The sequence below is a fragment of the Pistacia vera genome, unplaced genomic scaffold (assembly GCF_008641045.1).
Source record: "Pistacia vera cultivar Batoury unplaced genomic scaffold, PisVer_v2 Contig76, whole genome shotgun sequence".
Classification (NCBI taxonomy): Eukaryota; Viridiplantae; Streptophyta; class Magnoliopsida; order Sapindales; family Anacardiaceae; genus Pistacia; species Pistacia vera.
The window spans coordinates 586,227-610,134 of record NW_022196623.1 but is presented as its reverse complement, the minus strand read 5'-3'; the positions used below and the strand labels follow the sequence as shown (position 1 = coordinate 610,134).

The following is a 23,908-nucleotide window of genomic DNA, read 5'->3' as shown; positions in this document are numbered from 1 at the left end:
AAATAAGTTTTGATATGACAGAAAATGTATTAAGAGATTTCCGATTGATATTTGATATATACTGTATAAAAATATCATAACATGATCTTGTAATATTATCGATTTTCAGTAATTTTTAATGTTCATTTAATAATTAATGATAATAATAATGTGTGTGTTGTGGCAATGATGTTGTAAAGTTCCAAAGCCAGTAGAAAAGCCGCGAATTTGTAGGGTTAATTTAACGGTTTGTTCTTTCCTTAGAATGAGTTGAGCCACATAAACTACAAATAGTCATCCAGATAGTCTTCCACACAGCTTTCTTCCTTATTTTGGCTGCCTTCATTTTGACCCTGTTTCTTGTTTTCAATATCCCATTTTCAAATTTCCAACTTCCTTTTTTACTTGTTTTTTTTCTTTTTCTTTTTAATTACTCTTTTTTTCCTTTAAGAATCAAAAGCTAAGTCTCCGGAGGCAACCACCATGAACGGCAAGGCCTCCGTCTCCAAGGAGCTTGATGCCAGGCATTCCAAGGTTCTTCTCTCATCTGGGTTGTTGTTAGTGAAATGATTTGTTCATGCTCTTTTTAATAGGTTTTTATATGTGTGTTTGTAAAATCTTTAATGGGTTCTTTCATGCTTGTTTATTTATAAGCATTGATGATATTGTAGGCTTTTTATAATGCCTTTTTTGTGTTTGTTTTAAGTTTTTGGGGTTTACTAATTACTTAACATGGTATCAGAGTACGCAAGTATTTAACATTTGTGTTAGTATTTTTGCATATGTGAAATCTTTGGATTCATGTTATATGTGAAAGGAGTTTTAGAGCTTAAATAGTGTATTTGGATTCTTACATCTTAGTTTAAGTTTTTGAATTTAGTGGGTTTGTAGCAATTAGATGGTTTTGATGGTAGTATTTTTGCAGTTGCATTTACTTGTTTTGTTATTGTTTTATGCAGATCTTAGAGGGTCTTCTTAAGCTACCAGAAAATAGGGAATGTGCAGACTGTAAGAACAAGTATGCATTTCAGACCTCTCTTATGATGTTTCGGATAATTGAAAGATTTTATTTTAAAGTAGTACGGCTCCTCCATTTTCTAATAATATGCTTAATCTGGCTGTTTACATTCTGATAGCTTCTGTGAACTTACAATCTTGCTTCTGTGTAGTTGTTGCTAAAACATTTTAAATGCTGGAATAGAGTGTTACTGTTGGAAGTGATTTAGAAGAAATTTGAGACTTTTCATATATAAGTAGGAATTCAAGCAGAGATGATTGCTTATTGCTTACCATAGAATGATCAAACAGCACGGCTTTTCATTATGGGAATGTACTTATTTCAGGGCACCACGATGGGCAAGTGTGAACCTGGGAGTATTTATATGCATGCAATGTTCTGGAATCCATCGGAGTCTTGGAGTGCATATTTCAAAGGTGTACAATTTTTATTGTCTTTTCATATTTTGCTTCATATCAACTCCTTGTAAAAGTTCTTAAACAATGCCTTCAACTATAATTCGCAAGAAACTTCTTGTGGAACTTATATCAGTTTTTGTCAGATTGTTCAGATACATCTTAGTATCCAAGTTTGATATCAATAAATGTAAATTTTTTTTCCTCTTAAAAAGATAGCTGGATATTTGGTTATTCAAAGTGAAGTACCTATATATAGCTACTTGTCACTTCAAAGTTTTGGACTTCTTCCATCATGCCAACTCTAGTGACCAATGCTTATGAGATGGTTATGACGTAGAACTAATAAAGGAATAACAAATATTTTGAAAATTGAGTCACGAAATAGATCCAAGTATGCTAGAGTAGATCAGCGGTGGTGTGGGAATGATGAAATAACAATTAAATGCATCATCCTGTGATCAGTTTGTGGAGCTTATATCCCATATTTTTAAAATAAAATGGAATAATATAAAGTAAAAGAGGTCATGTTGCACTGATAGAGATAATATTTTCTGAGATGCTAATTACCGTGTCATTATTGAATTCACTGGTGTCTATTTGAGAGTTGTTCAAGTTGCTCTTGACAAATCTGAAATATGAAAAAGTATTGCTGTAGTGAGCCAAGTCATAGTTAAAAGTCTTTGCTGGGAAAGGTGAGTATGCCATTTTCTTCGTATCATAGGCTGTAGAAATTTAACGATCATTACTTGCTTTGAACTTGGAAAAGAAATCCAAATAATGGTTTCCAACTGTGTTGATACTTGTTTATTGAAGTTTCATTGTCTCCACATTTCTTCTTTACTTAAAAAATAACTCCTTAGATGCTTTTGAATGCCAACTCTTGGTTATCCTTTCCATTTTAATGCACAATGTGTGACATTATATAAAGTTAGTTGCGCATGATTTGTATTCTTGGAACAGTTTTATATGGCTGGGAGAACCAAAAGTGCTGATGGGCATCAATTCTCTCAGTTTCATTATGATCATGATCTTGATATGCCACCACTCTTAAAAATATATTTGGATGAATACTTCTTTTTGTATTGTCACTTCTGCTGTGCTGATGATAGCCTGACCTTTTTTATTCTGGAAATAGGTACGATCTACTACTCTCGATACATGGCTACCGGAGCAGGTTGCTTTTATGCAGTGTAAGAACCCAAGTGGTTTAATGTGAGTTTAAAATATAAAGCACCCCGTATAGGACACAACATGATAAATTCCTTTGATTCAAAGCAAGTTTATGTTTCTACGGATTAATGCAGTGAACCAAATGAGTCGGCCCCTTAGACTATCAAGAATCCAGGGTTGGACTGACTAATCCGTGATTTTTTATTTTTTCAATTTTCCCATTTAACAAATAATCTAATTTTGTTGGCCATTGACTACATTTTTCCATATTAATAATAGTTTTATACTTGCTTATTTGTTCTATAGCTATAGGTAATGAGAAGTCGAACAAGTTCTGGGAGGCAGAACTACCACTGAATTTTGACAGAAGTAGAATTGAGAAATTTATCCGCACTAAGTACATTATCAACTGAAGCTTATGATTTATCAAACGAACTTGAAGACACCATTGGTTAATATCATCTTCTACTAATTATACTATGGATTTTACAGGTATGAAGAGAAAAGATGGGCTCCAAAGGGAGAAAGAGAACCAGCTGCAAAAACTGCTGAAACGAACCATAACATTAACAAGTTCTCAGAAGGTGTCAAANCTGATCGCTTAAGCGATCTGCTACCATATACCAAACTTATACCAGATCGCTTAAGCGATCTTCTGTCATATACCAGATCGCTTAAGCGATCTGATACCATATACCAAACTTATACCAGATCGCTTAAGTGATCTTCTGTCATATACTAGATCGCTTAAGTGATCCATCAGATCCAAAACACATTTTCAGCCATCTCCACCTACAATCGGTCCATCATACCCAAAACAAATTTTCAACAAATTTCACTCCTTTCAACTTGCATTACATCAAACACAACCCAACAACCTAAACAACTAAATCAAAATCATAACCCAAACTCCATCCATTATTAAATCTTTGTAAATCTAAATATAAAATGTAAAGAGGAGATACACATACTTACACAAAATGTTAGGAGGAGGAGGAGGGGGATCTTTGGCGGAGAAGATGTTAATGGTGGAGGAAGAAGAAAATGTTAATGGCGGAGGAACAAGAATATATAGAGGAATGAGGAAGAAGAAGATGTAGAGGAAGGAGGAAGAAGAAGATGTAGACGAAGCTAAGAAGAAACAGCAACCAAGGTGGAGATGCGTTAATGGCGGGAGGAAGAAGAAAGTGTTTGGGTTTGTTTGCAAGAATTTCGGGTTTTTGGGAATTTGCAAGAATTTCGGGTTTTTGGGAATATATTATAATTTTTAAAAGATTACATAATACTTTATTAATCCTAATTAAGCACTAATCAAGTTTAATTACCCTTAATCAATAATATGGCTATTTAGTAAAATTTTAAAACTTGATAGCCTTTTAATTAAATTCAAACTTGAAAGGTTGTTTTAATAAACTACCCCGCTTGCTAAGCATTCACCTTTCGTCTTTATATATTTTTTATTTACAATTTCTCTTAATTACAATTGAAAATGGTGGCTTAATATAAAATTGGTGGGGGCTATTTAGCGTCACTCTTTTTTGATGGACACTACTTTAAATACCATTATGATCGGAATCGGACACAAGGCGAGAGATCTATACTGTATATCGCAATATTGTTTGTCATTTTAGCCTAGCCTAGCTTCTTTGGACGAGACTACAATCCGTCCAAGAAATATAGCAGCATTTGGTTCCATTGCGAGTAATATTACTTGCACTATAACTAGAAGAGAAATATGAGTTGATTTGGTGTTGATATTTGCATCTGTTAAAGGTGTCTTCAAACTTTATAGAGGTCAACCACCATTGGATGATCGTGTGGTTAACTAGAAATTTTTGATATATTATTTAAGAGGTCCTGAGTTCAATCCATCTGTGTTGTTAATAGGGGTGGTTATTGGAGGGATTTAACTAGTTGTCAACTTCAGGACCTTGGAGGATTAGTTAAGGTGCGCACAAGCTGACCCGGACATCCTTGGTAAAAAAAAAAAAAAAAAAAATTTATAGTCTTACACTAGTTGGATTGCATTCTCGTTTCATATCTGGATGGATTTTGGGAATCTTATTCTATTAAAATGAGCATCATTTTGTTAATCTTATTTTTCCTCACTTTGATAACTAAGAATTAGTCACATAATTACTTTTACTGTTTCTAAGCTTTAAATTGTATTATATAGTTTTTAATATATTCCAAAAAGAATATAAGTGTATCTGTTACGGGATCTAAGAGAAATAATTTTACTTTGCCACATTCTTAAGTGAGGATAATGTGTTAGCATGTCTATCAGTTCAGAGACTCTCTTCACGAATTTCTTGATTTTTCTTTTGTGGTTTCATTACATGTATTTTAGGGGTTTGCATATTAAAGACCATATTCCCTTTGCAACAATTGGTAGATTTGAACATGGTCATTGCTTCACCTATGCTGCCACCACCGTTGAGAGAACTCAATACACTTGCAACAAAGATGAACGAAGCATCTGAATTTTGCAACTTGCTTTATGTCAACAACGGTAACAAGGATCATTCTATTGTTCCTTCATTATGCTGGCCGACTTTCAATTGTAAGACAACTACTTGCATCAAACATGCTATGTTTTCTCTCCATTGAGTTCTTCAAACATTTTGATACTATATAGTAGACACCGATGGAAGCACCATAAAACTTACGAAGTAATTTAGGTTGATAGAAGGAAAAAAAAAAGATTACCAAGCTTAAATGGAACTAACCCGCGATAAGAAACACACTTTATTCACAATATATAATACTTCTGACTTTATCAGTGAATTTGTGGTTGCAGGAGGAGATTGTTAGACTTAGGCCATATGCAACAACGGGACAAGGATCATTCTATTGTTCCTTCATTATGCTGGCCGACTTTCGATTGTAAGACAACTACTTGCATCAAACATGCTTAGGTTTTCTCTCCATTGAGTTCTTCAAACATTTTGATACTATATAGTAGACACCGATGGAAGCACCATAAAACTTACGAAGTAATTTAGGTTGATAGAAAGAAAAAAAAGATCACCAAGCTTAAATGGAACTAACCCGCGATAAGAAACACACTTTATTCACGATATATAATACTTCTGACTTTATCAATGAATTTTGTGGTTGCAGGAGCAGATTTTTCAGACTTAGGCCATGGAACTAATAGAGATATCCAACTAGCAGTTGCATAGAAGTCACTAAGTTTACAAACTCAAGTCAAAATTGCATTGATAGCAACAAGAATTGGCTGCTTTGCACTCGTTTCAGATCATAGTATGTTGAACAATCTTTCAAGATTATTGTGCATTAATAAGTAGAACTCATTATTTACACTTTGTGAGGCTCTTCGGTCTGTCTTCAACTGTTGAGCAAACTTGTTGGTATGCCATTGGAATCAAGTTAAATATATCACTTCGATTCCATTGTTTTAAAACCTAAACTGGAGGACAATCCGATCTGCTGCCCGAGTCACGGGTCGATTGGTCAAACCGGTTAGATCGATGACATCATCATACTAACATCAGCATGATGACATCAACACTTCCAAAAAAATCTAGATTTTTTATTTTTGAACAAGTTTCAAATTTTCAATAACAGCATAATTACATCACCAACATAATTCAAACTCAATAACAATCCAATCATGATTTAACAACAATCCCAACATACAATATAATATGTTATAGCAACAAAAAAAAAATTATAATTGACAAAAACTTTTGTAGATTACAACATGCTTGAAATGCGGAATTAGAATGCTATTCCAAAAGGCACCTTAGCTTTTAATTTAAGCATTATATCTCTTTATTCTCAGGTTTGGGCAAATCTGGGTTATTCAACCAGAGGGAGAAAACACAAATAATATGATTACCTTCAAAGTATCTTCCAGATTTGAGTAAAATAATTCTGTAACTTCCAATCAAAACAAAACTTCCAAATCTGGAGGATTCTGCCAAAAAAGAAAAAATCAACTTCCAATCAAATAATTAAAAAAATACTTCTGAATCCAAAAAAAGAGAATGAAATAAACCAGATGTATCTTCAATTGTCATTGTCGTCGATTTCGAGCGAGGGAGAAGGTGTCGTGGTCATCGTCGAGTAAGGAGGGAGGCGTCATCATCGTCGTTGAGCAAGGAGGGAGGCATCATCATCGTCGTCGTTGTGGAGCAAGGAGGGAGGCGTTGTCGTCGAGCAAGGAGGGAGGCGTCGTCGTCGATTTCCAGCGAGGGAGGGAGGTTTCGTCGATTTTAGAGAGTGGAGTTGTGATTGAGACAATGGTTGTGATTTCAAACTTCAGAGAGTGAAATTGATTGAGATTGAGGGGTGATTTCAAAGAGTGGCTGCGAATTTTAGAGAGTGGCTACATAGAGAAATTGAAAATTGAATACATTTAGGGCTTTTTTTTACTTGGTAATTAGTGAACTGGTTTATCAAGCGGTCCGATTGGATCGGGTGATTTAAATTGTTCACCCGGTTTAATGGTGAGCTAAAGCGGCTTTTCAAGTATAAACGGGTTTTATATTAACCCGGACCAGACACACAATCGGGTCTCGGTCGAACCGGTTGGACCGGCCGGTCCGATCCGGGTTTTAAACATCGTTCGATTCTTCTCATTGATTAATTGCTAGGATCTCATGGGTTGTATAACATTATACTGAAGAGTAAGGTCTTGTCAATATGTCTTCTTTCCATCTCCATCTTTAGCCTATCCACATTTGATTTTCACACATTTTTATTTCTATGTGCGTCCATGATTACACGGTTTGTTTTTTATTAGGCTTTCTTATCAATTGCTGGGGTATAGGGATATATTTCAAAGGTTTTAGGAGTACCAAAATTTGTAAGAAAGTTGGTATCTTTTAAGGCAACACAAGTCCTCTGGTATGCCCAATGCACACAAGAATTTGTAAAGGAAATCCTGCTTGAATATTGGTATTTATCAACTAGCTTTCTCTAGCCAGTAATTCAGTACTTTAAATACTATTATGATCGCAAACGGACACGGGGCAAGAGGTCTATATTGTGTATCGCAACATTGTCATTTTGGCCTAGCCTAGGTTCTTTGGACGAGACTGCGATCTATCCAAGAAGTACAGCAGCATCTGGTTCCATTGCGGGTTATATTACTTGCACTCTAACTAGATGAGACATATGAGTTGATTTGGTGTCGGTATTTGCATTTGTTGAAGGTGTCTTCAAATTTTAAAGAGGTCTTACACTAGTCGGACACTGCATTCTCGTTTCATATCTGGATGGATTTTGGGAATCTTCTTCTATTAAAATGAGCATCATTTTGTTAATCTTATTTTTCCTTACTTTGATAACTAAGAATTAGTCACATAATTACTTTTACTGTTTCTAAGCTTTAAATTGTATTATATAGTTTTTAATATATTCCAAAAAGAATATAAGTGTATATGTTACGGGATCTAAGAGAAACAATTTTACTTTGCCACATTCTTAAGTGAGGATAATGTGTTAGCATGTGGTTTCATTACATGTATTTTAGGGGTTTGCATATTAAAGACCATATTCCGTTTGCAACGATTGGTAGATTTGAACATGGTCATTGCTTCTCCAATGCTGCCACCACCGTTGAGAGAACTCAATACACCTGTAACAAAGACGAACGAAGCATCTGAATTTTGCAACTTGCTTTATGTCAACAACGGGAATAAGGATCATTCTATTGTTCCTTCATTACGCTAGCCGACTTTCGATTGTAAGACAACTACTTGCATCAAACATGCTATGTTTTCTCTCCATTGAGTTCTTCAAACATTTTGATACTATATAGTAGACACCGATGGAAGCACCATAAAACTTACGAAGTAATTTAGGTTGATAGAAGGAAAAAAAAGATCACCAAGCTTAAATGGAACTAACCTGCGATAAGAAAAACACTTTATTCACGATATATAATACTTCTGACTTTATCAGTGAATTTTGTGGTTGCAGGAGCAGATTTGTCAGACTTAGGCCATGTAACTAATAGAGATATCCAACTAGCAGTTGCATAGAAGTCACTAAGTTTACAAACTCAAGTCAAAATTGCATTGATAGCAACAAGAATTGGTTGCTTTGCACTCCTTTCATATCATAGTAAGTTGAACAATCTTTCAAGATTATTGTGCATTAATAAGTAGAACACAACATCATTATTTACACTTTGTGAGGCTCTTCGGTCTGTCTTCAACTGTTGAGCAAACTTTTTGGTATGCCATTGGAATCAAGTTAAATATATCACTTCGATTCCATTGTTTTAAAACCCAAACTGGAGGACAATCAGATCTGCTACCCGAGTCACAAGTCGATTGGTCAAACCGGTTGGACCGATGACATCATCATACTGACATCAGCAGGATGACGTCTACACTTCCAAAAAAATCCAGATTTTTCATTTTTGAACAAGTTTCAAATTTTCAATAACAGCTTAATTACAGCACCAACATAATTCAAACTCAATAACAATCCAAACATGATTTAACAACAATCCAAACATACAATATAATATGTTATAGCTCCAACAAAAATTTATAATTGCCAAAAACTTTTGTAGATTACAACATGCTTGAAATGCGGAATTAGAATGCTATTCCAAAAGGCACCTTAACTTTGAATTTAAGCATTATATCTCTTTATTCTCAGGTTTGGGCAAATCTGGGTTATTCAACCAGAGGGAGAAAACACAAATAATCTTAGTACCTTCAAAGTATCTTCCAGATTCGAATAAAATAATTATGTAACTTCTAATCAAAAAATCGAAACAAAACTTCAAAATTTGGAGGATTCTACCAAAAAAAGAAAAAGTCAACTTCCAATCAAATAAACAAAGCATTATAATCAAAACAAAACTTCCAATCAAATAATCAAAACAATACTTCCGAATGCAGAAAAAGATAATCAAATAAACTAGATGTATCTTCAATTGTTGTCGTCGTTGATTTCCAGCGAGGGAGGGAGGTGTCGTCGTCATCGTCGAGCAAGGAGGGAGGCGACATCGTCGTTGTCGAGCAAGGAGGGAGGCATCGTCGTTGTCGACGAGCAAGGAGGGAGGCGTCGTCATCGATTTCCAGCGAGGGAGGGAGGTGTCGTCGATTTTAGAGAGTGGAGTTGTGATTGAGACAATGGTTCCGATTTCAAACTTCAGAGAGTGAAGTTGATTGAGATTGAGGGGTGATTTCAGAGAGTGGTTGCATAGAGAAACTGAAAAATGAATACATTTAGGGCCTTTTTTTACATGTGAAATAGTGAACCGGTTTATCAAGCGGCCCGATTGGACCGGGCGATTTAAATTGTTCACCCGGTTTAATGGTAGGTTAAAGTGGCTTTTCAAGTACAAATGGGTTTTATATTAACCCGAACCGGACACACAATCAGGTCCCGATCGAACCGGTTGCACCAGCCGGTCCGATTCAAGTTTTAAAACAGAGTTTGATTCTTCTCACTGATTCATTGCTAGGATCCCTTGGGTTGTATAACATTATACTGAAGAGTATGGCATGCAACATTTCAATCAAACCTACTAAAGTATATAATCACCATTAAATATATCAGAAAACTTTCCTAAAAACTAAAGAGTATGGCACCCAACCTGCTGATTCGAGCTCGAGCTTAGCCTCCAGCTGGTGTTGATCGAACCAATCCCTCAAGCTCGAATCAGCAGGTTGGATGCCCAGTCTGCAGCATTCTCTTTATTATAAGGCACATTGTGTGCAGAACTCATGATCACAACCTTTATTATAGTATTATGTATCATTGTCTCTCGGCCATGGAAGGATTTGACCTCGAAACAGAAAAAATAAACAATCCTAATATACAAAGGGATCAGAGATAACAACTTCTGAATTCAATTGTCAGATAACGGAGATTGAAAAACAGGTCAAAGATAACATCATTAATGTTGAAAATAATACATGCAACTAGACAGTTAAAACCTTCTCTTTTCCTTTTTCTTCGGAGTTGATCATTGTAATTTTGATCAACCATATCTATGTTGCATTAAAATTTCCATCAGATTTACACAAATCTAATCTGAACCACCACCAGCGTCGCCAATTCTAATGTTAACACTGATTAGAGCCATCAATAATATCACAGACATCACCAAAAACCAGAACTGCTAATGAAATAACTCACCACTAAAACCAATATACTTCCTTTGACAAAACCAAAACAACACACACCACCATTATCGTGTTCTAGTTATTTGACTTCCACAACACGAGCAGTTAATTCAATTCCATCACTCACTACCACGTTATTGAAGTCCAAACTTTTGTGCTTGCATTTGTGCATATGAGAGACCCAAAACCACTTTATTCTCCCCAACTCTTTCATCAGCTGAGAATGATTGGATGCCCAGTCTGCAGTGTTCTCTTTATTATATCCATCCCGAAAGCAGAATCCAATGAACTGTCAAGGAGTAATTTCTAGTAAGACAAAGGCAACACATGCATCAACAACAATTTAACTTGCTACCTCAATTCAACGAGGAGATCGGATTATTTAGTTGATGGCATGAATAAAGAAAGCAGTAAAACAGATCACTATCATTTGCATTATACACTATATTCGTTCATTTGCCTTTTTTCTTAAAAAAAATACATAAAATTTTGGCTAAGTTATTACTATGGTTGGGGAAAGGTTTTGCGTGAATTAATATTTATTAATCATATGCAGCCAACCAACTGTGTTCAGAGTTCAGACTTACTAGTTATATGCAAATAGCAAAAAGCCAATTATAAGAAAAGAAGATGAGAAAATTAAACCGAAGAAGATGCATATATATTGAAAGATGATCTAGGATTTCCATTTACTAAGAGTTTAAATATAAACAGTACGTCAAATATGCTTACATTCAGCTTGTAATAACAAATCATATACCTTTTGTAACTTCACTTCTTCACAAAACCCATTGATGAAGATGGAATATCTCACAACGTCTCCAAAGCAATTTAGATCATTCCATTTTTACACAATCCATCAATGAGGCTGGCAATTTTAAACTAGTAGTTCTCCAAGTAAAAAACAATTTTGCTACCTCCAGAAAACCATTCTTACACATCCCATCAACCAAAATATTATATGTAACCGAATCAGGGGCGACACTATAAAGTTTCATTTCATCAAATAGTTTCCGTGCATCTCCAACTTTATTTGATAGAGAAAGACTGGTTAACAAAGGGTCATATGTAAACACTGTTTGTTTAATTCCCTTTGAAATCATTCCCTTGTAAAGACTGATAGCATTCTCTAATTTCCAAACCTCTTTGAATAATCAATTCCAACAACCAATTAGCTTCCTCTATCTTCCCCTCCTTGCAAAACCCACTTACAATTGTATTATACGTCAGTAAATTAGGCTGCAAACCTTGATCTGCCATCTCAACAAACAAGCCTTTAGCCTCCTCCAAATTTCCCACAAAACACCAACCGTAAATTAGAGAGTTAAAAACAACCACATCTGGCTTAATTCTCTTCCCCTTCATTTCCAAAAATTAAAGAGGTCTTACACTAGATGGATTTTGGGAATCTTCTTCTAGAAATGAGCATCATTGTTAAACTTATTTTTCCTCAGTTTGATAACTAAGAATTAGTCACATAATACTTACCATATCTCTAAGCTTTAAATTGTATTATATAGTTTTTGCTTTAAATTCCAAAAGAAAAATAGGCGTAGTGTTAGGGATCTGAGAAAAAGAATTTTACTCTGCCACATTCCTGTGCTAGGACAATGTGTTCACTGCTATCAGTTCGAAGACTCTCTTTATAAATTTCTTGTTTTTCTTTGTGGTTTCATTACATGTATTTTAGGGGTTTGCATATTAAAGACCATATTCCCTATGCAGCGTCGGTAGATTTGAACATAGTCAGCTTCACCTCTGCTATCGCCACATTGACAGAACTCAACACCGCAATAAAGAAAATGGAGCATCTGAATTTTACAACTTGCTTTATGCAGCAATGGGAAAAAGGATCATTCTATGTTCCTCCTTCACGATGGCGACTTTCAATTTAAGAAAATACTGCATCAAACATGCTACGTTTTCTCTCAGTCAATTCTTCAAACACCTAATACTATGTAGACACCGATGGAAGCACCATAAAATTTACGAAGAAGTAATTAGATTTATAAAAGAAAAAATAAATCACCAAACTTAGATGGAAACTAACCCACGATAAAAAGCACACTTTCATTCACGATATGCAATATTTCTAGTTTTTCAACGAATTTTTTTTGTTGTAGGAGCAGATTTGTCAGACTTAGGCCATGGAATTAAAAGATATCCAACTAGCAATTACTGTAGAAGTCACCAAGTTTACAAACTGAGTGAAATTGCATTGATATCACAAGAATTGGTGCTTTGCACATCCTTTCAAATCATAGTAGTTGAAAATCTTTCAAGATTATTGTGCATTAATAAGTAAAACACAAATCATTTACACTTTGTGAGGCTCTTCGATCTCTCTTCAACTGTTGAGCAAACTTTTTGGTATGCCATTGGAATCAAGTTAAATATATCACTTTGATTCCATTGTTTTAAAACCTAGAATGGAGACAGTCTGATCTGTTGTGCGGGTCAGGGTCGATCGGTCCAATCGGTTGGACCGATGACATCATACTAACATCAGCATGATGAGTAAACACCTCTAAAAAACCAGATCTTTTAATTTTGAACAAGTTTCAAATTTTCAATAACAGCTTAATTACAGCACCAACATAATTCAAAATCAATAACAATCCAAACATGATTTAACAACAATCCCACATACGATATAATATGTAATAGCTCCACCAAAAATTTATAATCGACAAAAACTTTGTAGATTACAACATGCTTGAAATGCGAAATCAGAAGGCTATTCCAAAAGGCACCTTAAATTTAATTTAAGCATTATATCTCTTATTTCATGTTGGGCAAATCTAGTTATTCAACAGGGGAGAAAACACAAATAATCTGAGTACCTTCAAAGTATCTTCCAGATTCGAGTAAAATAATTCTGTAACTTCTATCAAATCAAAACTTCCAAATTTGGAAGATTCTGCCAAAAAAGAAAAAATCACTTCCAATCAAATAAACCCAGCATTATAATAAAAACAAAACTTCCAATCAAATAATCAAAACAATGCTTCCGAATCCAAAAAAAGAGAATCAAATAAACAGATGTACCTTAATTTTCGTCGTCGTTGATTTCAAGCGAGGGAGGGAGGCGGTGTCGTCATGCGAGCAAGGAGAGAGGCGACATCGTCGTTGTCGAGCAAGGATGGAGGCATGTCGTCGTCATCGAGCAAGGAGGGAGGCTTTGTCGCGATTTCCAACGAGGGAGAGAGGTGTCGTCGATTTTAGAGAGTGGAGTTGTGATTGAGACAATGGTTGCGATTTCAAACTTTAGAGAGTGAAGTTGATTGAGATTGAGGAGTGATTTCAAAGAGTGGCCACGAATTTCAGAGAGTGGGTTGCATAGAGAAACTGAAAAATGAATAGATTTTGGGCTTTTTCTTGTGAAATAGTGAAAGGTTTATCAAGCGGTCCGATTGGATAGCGGTTTAAATTGTTCAACCGGTTTAATGGGGGTTTAAAGCGGCTTTTTAAGTATAAATGAGTTTTATATAACCGAACCGGACACACAACCAGGTCCTAGTCGAATCGGTTGGACCGGCCAGTCGATCCGGGTTTTAAAACGGCGTTGATTCTTCATCAATTATTGCCAGGATCTGGGTTGTTTACATTATACTGAAGAGTATGGCATGCAACATTTCATTCAAATCTACTAAAGTATATAATCACATTAAATATCAGAAAACATTTCCTAAAACAAAGAGTTGGCAACCAACCTGTGTTCGAGCTCGAGCTTAGCCTCGAGCGTGTTGTTCGAACCAAGCCCTCAAGCTCGAATCAGCAGGTTGGATGCCCAGTCTGCAGCATTCTCTTTATTATAAGGCAAATTGTGTGCAGAACTCATGATCACAACCTTTATTATAGTATTATGTATCATTGCTCTCGGTATGGAAGGATTTGACCTCGAAACAGAAAAAATAAACAATCCTAATATACAAAGAGATCAGAGATAACAACTTCTGAATTCAATTGTCAGATAACGGAGATTGAAAAACAGGTCAAAGATAACATCATGAATGTTGAAAATAATACATGCAACCAGACATTAAAACTCTGTTTTCCTTTTTTTCGGAGTTGATCATTGTAATTTTGATCAGCCATATCTATGTTGCATAAAATTTCCATCGATTTACACAAATCTAATCTGAACCAACAGCATCGCCAACTTAATGTACCACCGATAGAGCCATCAATAATATCACAGACCTCACAAAAACAGAACTGCTAATTAAATAACTCACCACTACAACAATATACTGCCTTTGACAAACCAAACAACACACGCCACCATTACCGTGTTCTAGTTATTTGACTTACACACGAGCAGTTATATCACTACCATCACTCACTACCACGTTATCGAAGTCCAAACTTTTGTGCTTGCATTTGTCCCACCTCTTCATCAGCTGAGAATGACTGGATGCCAGTCTGCAGTATCTCTTTATTATATCCATCCCGAAAGCAGAATCAGATGACTGTCAAGGAGTAATTTCTAATAAGACAAAGGAACACATGCATCACAACAAATTTATCTTGCTACCTCAATTCAACGAGGATACGGATTATTTGGTTGATGGCATGAATAAAGAAAGCAGTAAAAAAAATCACTACATTTGCTTATACACATAGTCGTTCATTTGCCTTTTTTCTTAAAAAAAATACATAAAATTTCGGCTAACTTATACTACGGTGGGAAAGGTTCCGCATCTAATAAGAAGGTTGTGAATTAATTTTCTAATCATATGCACCAATAACTGGTTCACTTATAGTTCAGACTAATGCAACAATCAACTGTGTTCAGAGTTCAGACTTACTAGTAGTTATATGCAAATAGCGAAAAGCCAATTATAAGAAAGAAGATATAAAATTAAACCAAACAATTTGTAACCGAATCAGGTGCGACACTATAAAGTTTCATTTCATCAAATACTTTCCGGCACTCTCCAACTTTATTTCATAGAAAAAGAGTCAAAGATTCTGTCAGGACTCGACTATTACAAGATAAAACCACTAAATAAGCTCTAAATTTCACAGCGAAGAGCTAGGAGATGACATGCAGAATGATCTTTCAAAAAAAAATTAAATCACACAATGGACAGGCACCTTACATGTCCTGAATATGTACGTCCGTCCATATAATATATGGACGGACATCCATAATTTGTGTTTAATTTTTTTTTTTATTTAAACAATGAATGGGCATCTATTCTAAGTGAACATCATCGTTTACTATGAACTCCCGTCCATTCTTATATGGATGCCCTTCCATTCTTATATGGACGCCCGGCCATAATAAATAGACACCGTCCATATAGATGGACGGGTTGTCCATTATTTTTCATTTAAAATTTTTTGAACGGGAGTCCATTAAATATAGACGGGCGTCCATAAATATGGAGGTCGTTTATTCATGAAAAACTCCAACATGATGCATGTTGCCATGTTCTGTACAAAATTGATGCCTATGCATTGCTCATTCAAGGCTGAGGTGCAGTTCATTAGATAGAGAATCACATCGTCATTACCTTCTTTACAATCATTTTGGAGGAATTTCTCAAGCTGGGTTACTTTAAGTACTAAATCTTGTGGTATGGTTGTAGTCACTTTACCTGGTTTTGTGAATGAAGAAGGAGAAGAAGAAAAACGACGAATCAAGCTTTTGAGCACCATTTCAGTAGCGCCGTTTGTGCCTTGTGGATTATCTGGGGTTCAAACAAACTTCAAACTGGCTTAGTCTTTTTAAGGTAGGGTTTGCTAAACATTCATCTTTCCTCTTTATATATTTTTTCGAAAATGATAGAATCACAAAAGGATGTGCACCGTGTATCGAATGACATGACAAAATTCTGATTGTTGATTTATTTTCAATTAATATTAATCAACGATCAAGATTTTATCACGTTATTAGGGGTGTACAGCTTACAACCTTCTATTGCTATAGTATTAATTAAAATTGATAGAAAAATTCAAAAAGAGTCGTCAATATGTTAAACTTAATTTTTCTCTTTGTCACTATTCCTCTCTTTTTCATTTGTTTAAATTTTGTCCGTCCAAGTTCAAATCACTAACTAATGTCTATCTCTAATTGGCCAAAAGAAATCCACCTACCCAAAGTTGGGCATAAAGACTGATTAATACCCGAAAAGTTTAGAAATAATAAACAAATATTTTCTATCATATTCTGTTAGGGATTTATATCTGCTAAAAGATAATATAGTAATTTTATCTACATTCACAAAATTTTTAAATTTTAAATTTTTTTCTCCGTATTCATTCTCACACCAACCTGTTTGCACAACCTTCTTGCATCATCAATCAATTTTTTGATCGGATTTAACATTTTTCTGTGAAGTTTGGTGATAAACAGTGCCACTAACCCTTGTTGGCACACGTTGGGAATAAAGATCGGGAGATATTCCAGTCTTTTTATCATTTTTGTCTTTTAACAAATGAAAATTCTTAACAGAATATAACGAAAAGTGGGTGTTTGTCATTTCCAAACCTTTTAGATATCACTTTGTCTATATAGCAAACTTTGGGTATGTGTAAGACGTTCCCCCTTTCTAATTAGATAAATAAAACATAATGAATTCATATAGAAATGCCCATGTCCACACCGGTTTCGCCTCCATACCCAACATGCACACGTACAAGAAATGAAGGAAACAACTTCAAACATTCATGATAATTTTCATGCTTTACAAGTAGATCTACGATTATGGAAAATGTAGTTTTATATTTGCTAATTTGTTCTATAGCTACAGGCAGAGGCGGATCCAGAAATCTTTATTAGGGTGGGCCAAACAAAAATTTTTAGTTCTAAAATTGAGAGTGGGATACAATTTTTTAATATTTGACAATAAAAATTGAGGGTAGGCCAAAGTCAAACTAAATGAAAAAATGTATTTAATTTTTATTTTTTAAAAATTAAGGGTGGGCCATGGCCCACCCTTAATACACTTTGGATCCGCCCCTGGCTACAGGTAATGAGAAGTCGAACAGGTTCTGGGAGGCAGAATTACCACCGAATTTTTACAGAAGCTTATGATTTATCCGCACTAAGTAAATTATCAACTGAAGCTTATGATTTATCAAATGAAGTTGAAGACAGCATTGGTTAATATCATCTTCTACTAATTATACTATGGATTTTACAGGTATGAAGAGAAAAGATGGGATCCAAAGGGAGAAACAGAACCAGCTGCAAAAACTGCTGAAACGAACCATAACATTAACAAGTTCCCAGAAGGTGTCAAAGGTGGTGTTTCAAGAAAACCAAGGGTACTCTCTCTAGAGGATGAGATTTTTACTAAGCACATGTCTCAAACAACTCCTCCAGCTATGAAGTCCCGAAGGGTAATGGCAATAGTTCTTTATATGTTTTCCCTTTTTGCTTTAGTTAAAGAAGATGTGTTTCATACTCCATCCCCATACATCAGATCCCTTGTCACCCTTTGATATAGAGGATAAGTTAGGCCAATTTTTCCTTTAGTGTCAGTGATGAGAAGGGTCTAAATGTAAGGTCTTGTCAATATGTCTTCTTTTCATCTCCATCTTTAACCTGTCCACATTTGATTTTCACACATTTATTTCTATGTGTGTCCATGATTACTCGGTTTGTTTGTTATTAGGCTTTGTTATCAATTGCTGGGGTGTAGGGATATATTTCAAAGGTTCTAGGAGTACCAAAATACTCTGGTATGCCCAATGCACACAAGAATTTGTAAAGGAAATCCTCCCTGAATATTGGTATATATCAACTAGCTTTCTCTAGCCAGTAATTCAATACTTTAAATACCATTATGATCGCAAACGGACACGGGGCAAGAGGTCTATATTGTGCATCACAATATTGTTATTTTGGCCTAGCCTAGGTTCTTTGGACGAGACTGCGATCTGTACAAGAAGTACAGCAGAATCTGGTTCCATTGCGGGTTATATTACTTGCACTCTAACTAGATGAGACATATGAGTTGATTTGGTGTCGACATTTGGATTTACTGAAGGTGTCTTCAAACTTTAAAGAGGTCTTACACTAGATGGATTTTGGGAATCTTCTTCTAGTAAATTGAGCATCATTTTGTTAAACTTATTTTTCCTCAGTTTGATAACTAAGAATTAGTCACATAATTACTTACCATATCTCTAAGCTTTAAATTGTATTATATAGTTTTTGCTTTAAATTCCAAAAAGAAAATAGGCGTATGTGTTAAGGGATCTGAGAAAAAGAATTTTACTCTTCCACATTCCTGTGCTAGGACAATGTGTTCGTATGTCTATCAGTTCGAAGACTCTCTTTATAAATTTCTTGTTTTTTCTTTTGTGGTTTCATTACATGTATTTTAGGGGTTTGCATATTAAAGACCATATTCCCTATGCAGCGATCGGTAGATTTGAACATAGTCATTGCTTCACCTCTGCTATCGCCACTATTGACAGAACTCAATACACCTGCAATAAAGATAAATGGAGCATCTGAATTTTACAACTTGCTTTATGTCAGCAATGGGAACAAGGATCATTCTATTGTTCCTCCTTCACGATGGGCGACTTTCAATTATAAGACAACTACTTGCATCAAACATGCTACGTTTTCTCTCCATTCAATTCTTCAAACACCTTGATACTATAGTAGACACCGATGGAAGCACCATAAAATTTACGAAGTAAATTAGATTTATAAAAAGAAAAAATAAATCACCAAACTTAGATGAAACTAACCCACGATAAAAAGCACACTTTCATTCACGATATGCAATATTTCTTAGTTTTTCAACGAATTTTTTTGTTGTAGGAGCAGATTTGTCAGACTCAGGCCATGGAATTAATAAAGATATCCAACTAGCAATTACTGTAGAAGTCACCAAGTTTACAAACTGAGTGAAAATTGCATTGATATCAACAAGAATTGGTGACTTTGCACATCCTTTCAAATCATAGTAAGTTGAAAAATCTTTCAAGATTATTGTGCATTAATAAGTAAAACACAACATCATTTACACTTTGTGAGGCTCTTCGATCTCTCTTCAACTGTTGAGCAAACTTTTTGGTATGCCATTGGAATCAAGTTAAATATATCACTTTGATTCCATTGTTTTAAAACCTAGACTGGACGACAGTCTGATCTGTTGTGCGGGTCAGGGGTCGATCGATCCAATTGGTTGGACCGATGACATCATCATACTAACATCAGCATGATGATGTAAACACCTCTGAAAAAAACCAGATCTTTTAATTTTTGAACAAGTTTCAAATTTTCAATAACAGCTTAATTACAGCATCAACATAATTCAAAATCAATAACAATCCAAACATGATTTAACAACAATCCCAACATACGATATAATATGTAATAGCTCCACCAAAAATTTATAATCGACAAAAACTTTTGTAGATTACAACATGCTTGAAATGCGAAATCAGAAGGCTATTCCAAAAGGCACCTTAACTTTTAATTTAAGCATTATATCTCTTTATTCTCAAGTTTGGGCAAATCTAGGTTATTCAACCAGAGGGAGAAAACACAAATAATCTGAGTACCTTCAAAGTATCTTCCAGATTCGAGTAAAATAATTCTGTAACTTCTAATCAAATCAAAACTTCCAAATTTGGAAGATTCTGCCAAAAAAAGAAAAAATCAACTTCCAATCAAATAAACCAAGCATTATAATAAAAACAAAACTTCCAATCAAATAATCAAAACAATGCTTCCGAATCCAAAAAAAGAGAATCAAATAAACCAGATGTACCTTTAATTTTCGTCGTCGTTGATTTCAAGCGAGGGAGGGAGGCGTTGTCGTCATCGTCGAGCAAGGAGAGAGGCGACATCGTCGTTGTCGAGCAAGGATGGAGGCATCGTCGTCGTCATCGAGCAAGGAGGGAGGTTTTGTCGTTGATTTCCAATGAGGGAGAGAGGTGTCGTCGATTTTAGAGAGTGGAGTTGTGATTGAGACAATGGTTGCGATTTCAGACTTTAGAGAGTGAAGTTGATTGAGATTGAGGAGTGATTTCAAAGAGTGGCCACGAATTTCAGAGAGTGGTTGCATAGAGAAACTGAAAAATGAATAGATTTTGGGCTTTTTCTTGTGAAATAGTGAACCGGTTTATCAAGCGGTCCGATTGGATAAGGCGATTTAAATTGTCCAACCGGTTTAATGGTGGGTTAAAGCGGCTTTTTAAGTATAAATGAGTTTTATATTAACCCGAACCGGACACACAACCAGGTCCTAGTCGAATCGGTTGGACCGGCCAGTCCGATCCGGGTTTTAAAACGGCGTTCGATTCTTCTCATCAATTCATTGCCAGGATCGCTTGGGTTGTTTAACATTATACTGAAGAGTATGGCATGCAACATTTCATTCAAATTTACTAAAGTATATAATCACCATTAAATATATCAGAAAACATTTCCTAAAAACTAAAGAGTATGGCAACCAACCTGCTGATTCGAGCTCGAGCTTAGCCTCGAGCTGGTGTTGTTCGAACCAAGCCCTCAAGCTCGAATCAGCAGGTTGGATGCCCAGTCTGCAGCATTCTCTTTATTATAAGGCAAATTGTGTGCAGAACTCATGATCACAACCTTTATTATAGTATTATGTATCATTGCCATCGCGGCTATGGAAGGATTTGACCTCGAAACAGAAAAAATAAACAATCCTAATATACAAAGAGATCAGAGATAACAACTTCTGAATTCAATTGTCAGATAACGGAGATTGAAAAACAGGTCAAAGATAACATCATGAATGTTGAAAATAATACATGCAACCAGACAATTAAAACCTTCTGTTTTCCTTTTTCTTCGGAGTTGATCATTTGTAATTTTGATCAGCCATATCTATGTTGCATTAAAATTTCCATCAGATTTACACAAATCTAATCTGAACCACCACCAGCATCGCCAACTCTAATGTTACCACCGATTAGAGCCATCAATAATATCACAGACATCACCAAAAACCAGAACTGCTAATTAAATAACTCACCACTACAACCAATATACTGCCTTTGACAGAACCAAAACAACACACGCCACCATTACCGTGTTCTAGTTATTTGACTTCCACAACACGAGCAGTTAATTCACTACCATCACTCACTACCACGTTATCGAAGTCCAAACTTTTGTGCTTGCATTTGTCCCCAACTCTTTCATCAGCTGAGAATGACTGGATGCCTAGTCTGCAGTATTCTCTTTATTATATCCATCCCGAAAGCAGAATCTGATGAACTGTCAAGGAGTAATTTCTAATAAGACAAAGGAAACACATGCATCAACAACAATTTATCTTGCTACCTCAATTCAACGAGGATATCGGATTATTTGGTTGATGGCATGAATAAAGAAAGCAGTAAAAAAAATCACTATCATTTGCCTTATACACTATAGTCGTTCATTTGCCTTTTTTCTTAAAAAAAATACATAAAATTTCGGCTAACTTATTACTACGGTAAGGGAAAGGTTCCGCATCTAATAAGAAGGTTGTGAATTAATATTTCTTAATCATATGCAACCAATCAACTGTGTTCAGACTTATAGTTCAGACGTATATGCAACCAATCAACTGTGTTCAGAGTTCAGACTTACTAGTTAATAGTTATATGCAAATAGCGAAAAGCCAATTATAAGAAAGGAAGATAATAAAATTAAACCAAACAATTCTGTAACCGAATCAGGTGCGACACTATAAAGTTTCATTTCATCAAATACTTTCCGGGCATCTCCAACTTTATTTCATAGAAAAAGAGTCAAAGATTCTGTCAGGACTTCGACTATCTACAAGATAAAAACCACTAAATACGTCTAAATTTCACAGCGAAGAGCTCAGGAGATGACATGCAGAACTGATCTTTTCAAAAAAAAATTAAATCACACAATGGACAGGCATCCCTTACATGTCCTTTGAATATGTACGTCCGTCCATATAATATATGGACGGACATCCATAATTTTTGTTTTAATTTTTTTTTTATTTTAAACAATGAATGGGCATCTATTCTAAGTGAACATTCATCCGTTTACTATGAACTCCCGTCCATTCTTATATGGATGCCCTTCCATTCTTATATGGACGCCCGTCCATAATAAATAGACACCCGTCCATATAAGATGGACGGGTGTCCATTATTTTTCATTTAAAATTTTTTGAACGGGAGTCCATTAAATATAGACGGGCGTCCATAAATATTGGACGGTCGTTTATTCATGAAAAACTCCAACATGATCGCATTGATTGCCATGTTCTGTACAAAAATTTGATGCCTATAGCATTGCTCATTCAAGGCTGAGTGCAGTTCATTAGATAGAGAATCACATCGTCGTTGTTGAGCAAGGAGGGAGGCATTGTCATCATCGTCGTTGTTGAGCAAGGAGGGGGCGTCGTCGTCGTTGTCGTCGAGCAATGAGGGAGGGGTCGTTGTCGATTTCCAGCGAGGGAGGGAGGTTTCGTCGATTTTAGAGAGTGGAGTTGTGATTGAGACAATGGTTGCGATTTCAGACTTCAGAGAGTGATGTTGATCGAGACTGAGGGGTGATTTCAAAGAGTGGTCGCAAATTTCAGAGGGTGACACCGTAGAGAAACTTCAAAATGAATAGATTTAGGGCTTTTTTTACTTGTGAAATAGTGAACCTATTTATCAAGCGGTCCGATTGGATCAGACGGTTTAAACTGTTCACCTGATCTAATGGTGGGTTAAAGAGGCTTTTTAAGTACAAACGGGTTTTATATTAACCTCGACCGGATACACAACCGACTCCTGATCGGTTGGACCGGCCAATCCGATCCGGGTTTTAAAACAAGATTCGATTCTTCTCGTCGATTCATTGCTTGGATCTCTTGGGTTGTATAACATTATACTGAAGAGTATGGCATGGAACATTTCAATCCAACCTACTAAAGTATATAATCACCATTAAATATGTCAGAAAAAATTTCCTAAAAACTAAAGAGTATGGCAGCCAACCTGCTGATTCGAGCTCGAGTTTAGCCTCGAGCTGGTGTTGTTCGAACCAATCCCTTAAGCTCGAATCAGCAGGTTGGATGCCCAGTCTGCGGCATTCTCTTTATTATAAGGCACATTGTGCGCAGAACTCATGATCACAACCTTATTATAGTATTATGTATCATTGTCTCTAGGCTATGGAAGGATTTGACCCCGAATCAGAACAAATAAACAATCCGAATATACAAAGGGATCAGAGATAACAACTTCTGAATTTCAATTGT

General features: G+C 35.6%; 2 protein-coding genes across 2 annotated transcripts in view; one reads left to right on the top strand and one right to left on the bottom strand.

Annotated features, from left to right (window-relative positions):
• The first annotated feature begins 367 nt into the window (after positions 1 to 367).
• Positions 368 to 23,908, top strand: part of LOC116116032 (probable ADP-ribosylation factor GTPase-activating protein AGD15) — a 26,489-nt gene continuing 2,948 nt past the window's right edge. The window contains exons 1-8 of the mRNA XM_031402134.1: positions 368 to 513; positions 939 to 997; positions 1,323 to 1,413; positions 2,531 to 2,585; positions 2,872 to 2,962; positions 3,058 to 3,149; positions 17,932 to 18,038; positions 18,341 to 18,380. Of these exons, the coding sequence (XP_031257994.1) occupies positions 463 to 513; positions 939 to 997; positions 1,323 to 1,413; positions 2,531 to 2,585; positions 2,872 to 2,962; positions 3,058 to 3,149; positions 17,932 to 18,038; positions 18,341 to 18,380 (586 nt within the window). The 5' untranslated portion in view covers positions 368 to 462. The remainder of the gene's footprint in view (positions 514 to 938; positions 998 to 1,322; positions 1,414 to 2,530; positions 2,586 to 2,871; positions 2,963 to 3,057; positions 3,150 to 17,931; positions 18,039 to 18,340; positions 18,381 to 23,908) is intronic.
• The window catches only part of LOC116116041 (pentatricopeptide repeat-containing protein At1g63400-like), a 19,651-nt gene continuing 17,572 nt past the window's right edge, over positions 21,830 to 23,908 (bottom strand). The window contains exon 2 of the mRNA XM_031402142.1: positions 21,830 to 21,912. The gene's annotated coding sequence lies outside the window, so the exon portion shown is untranslated. The remainder of the gene's footprint in view (positions 21,913 to 23,908) is intronic.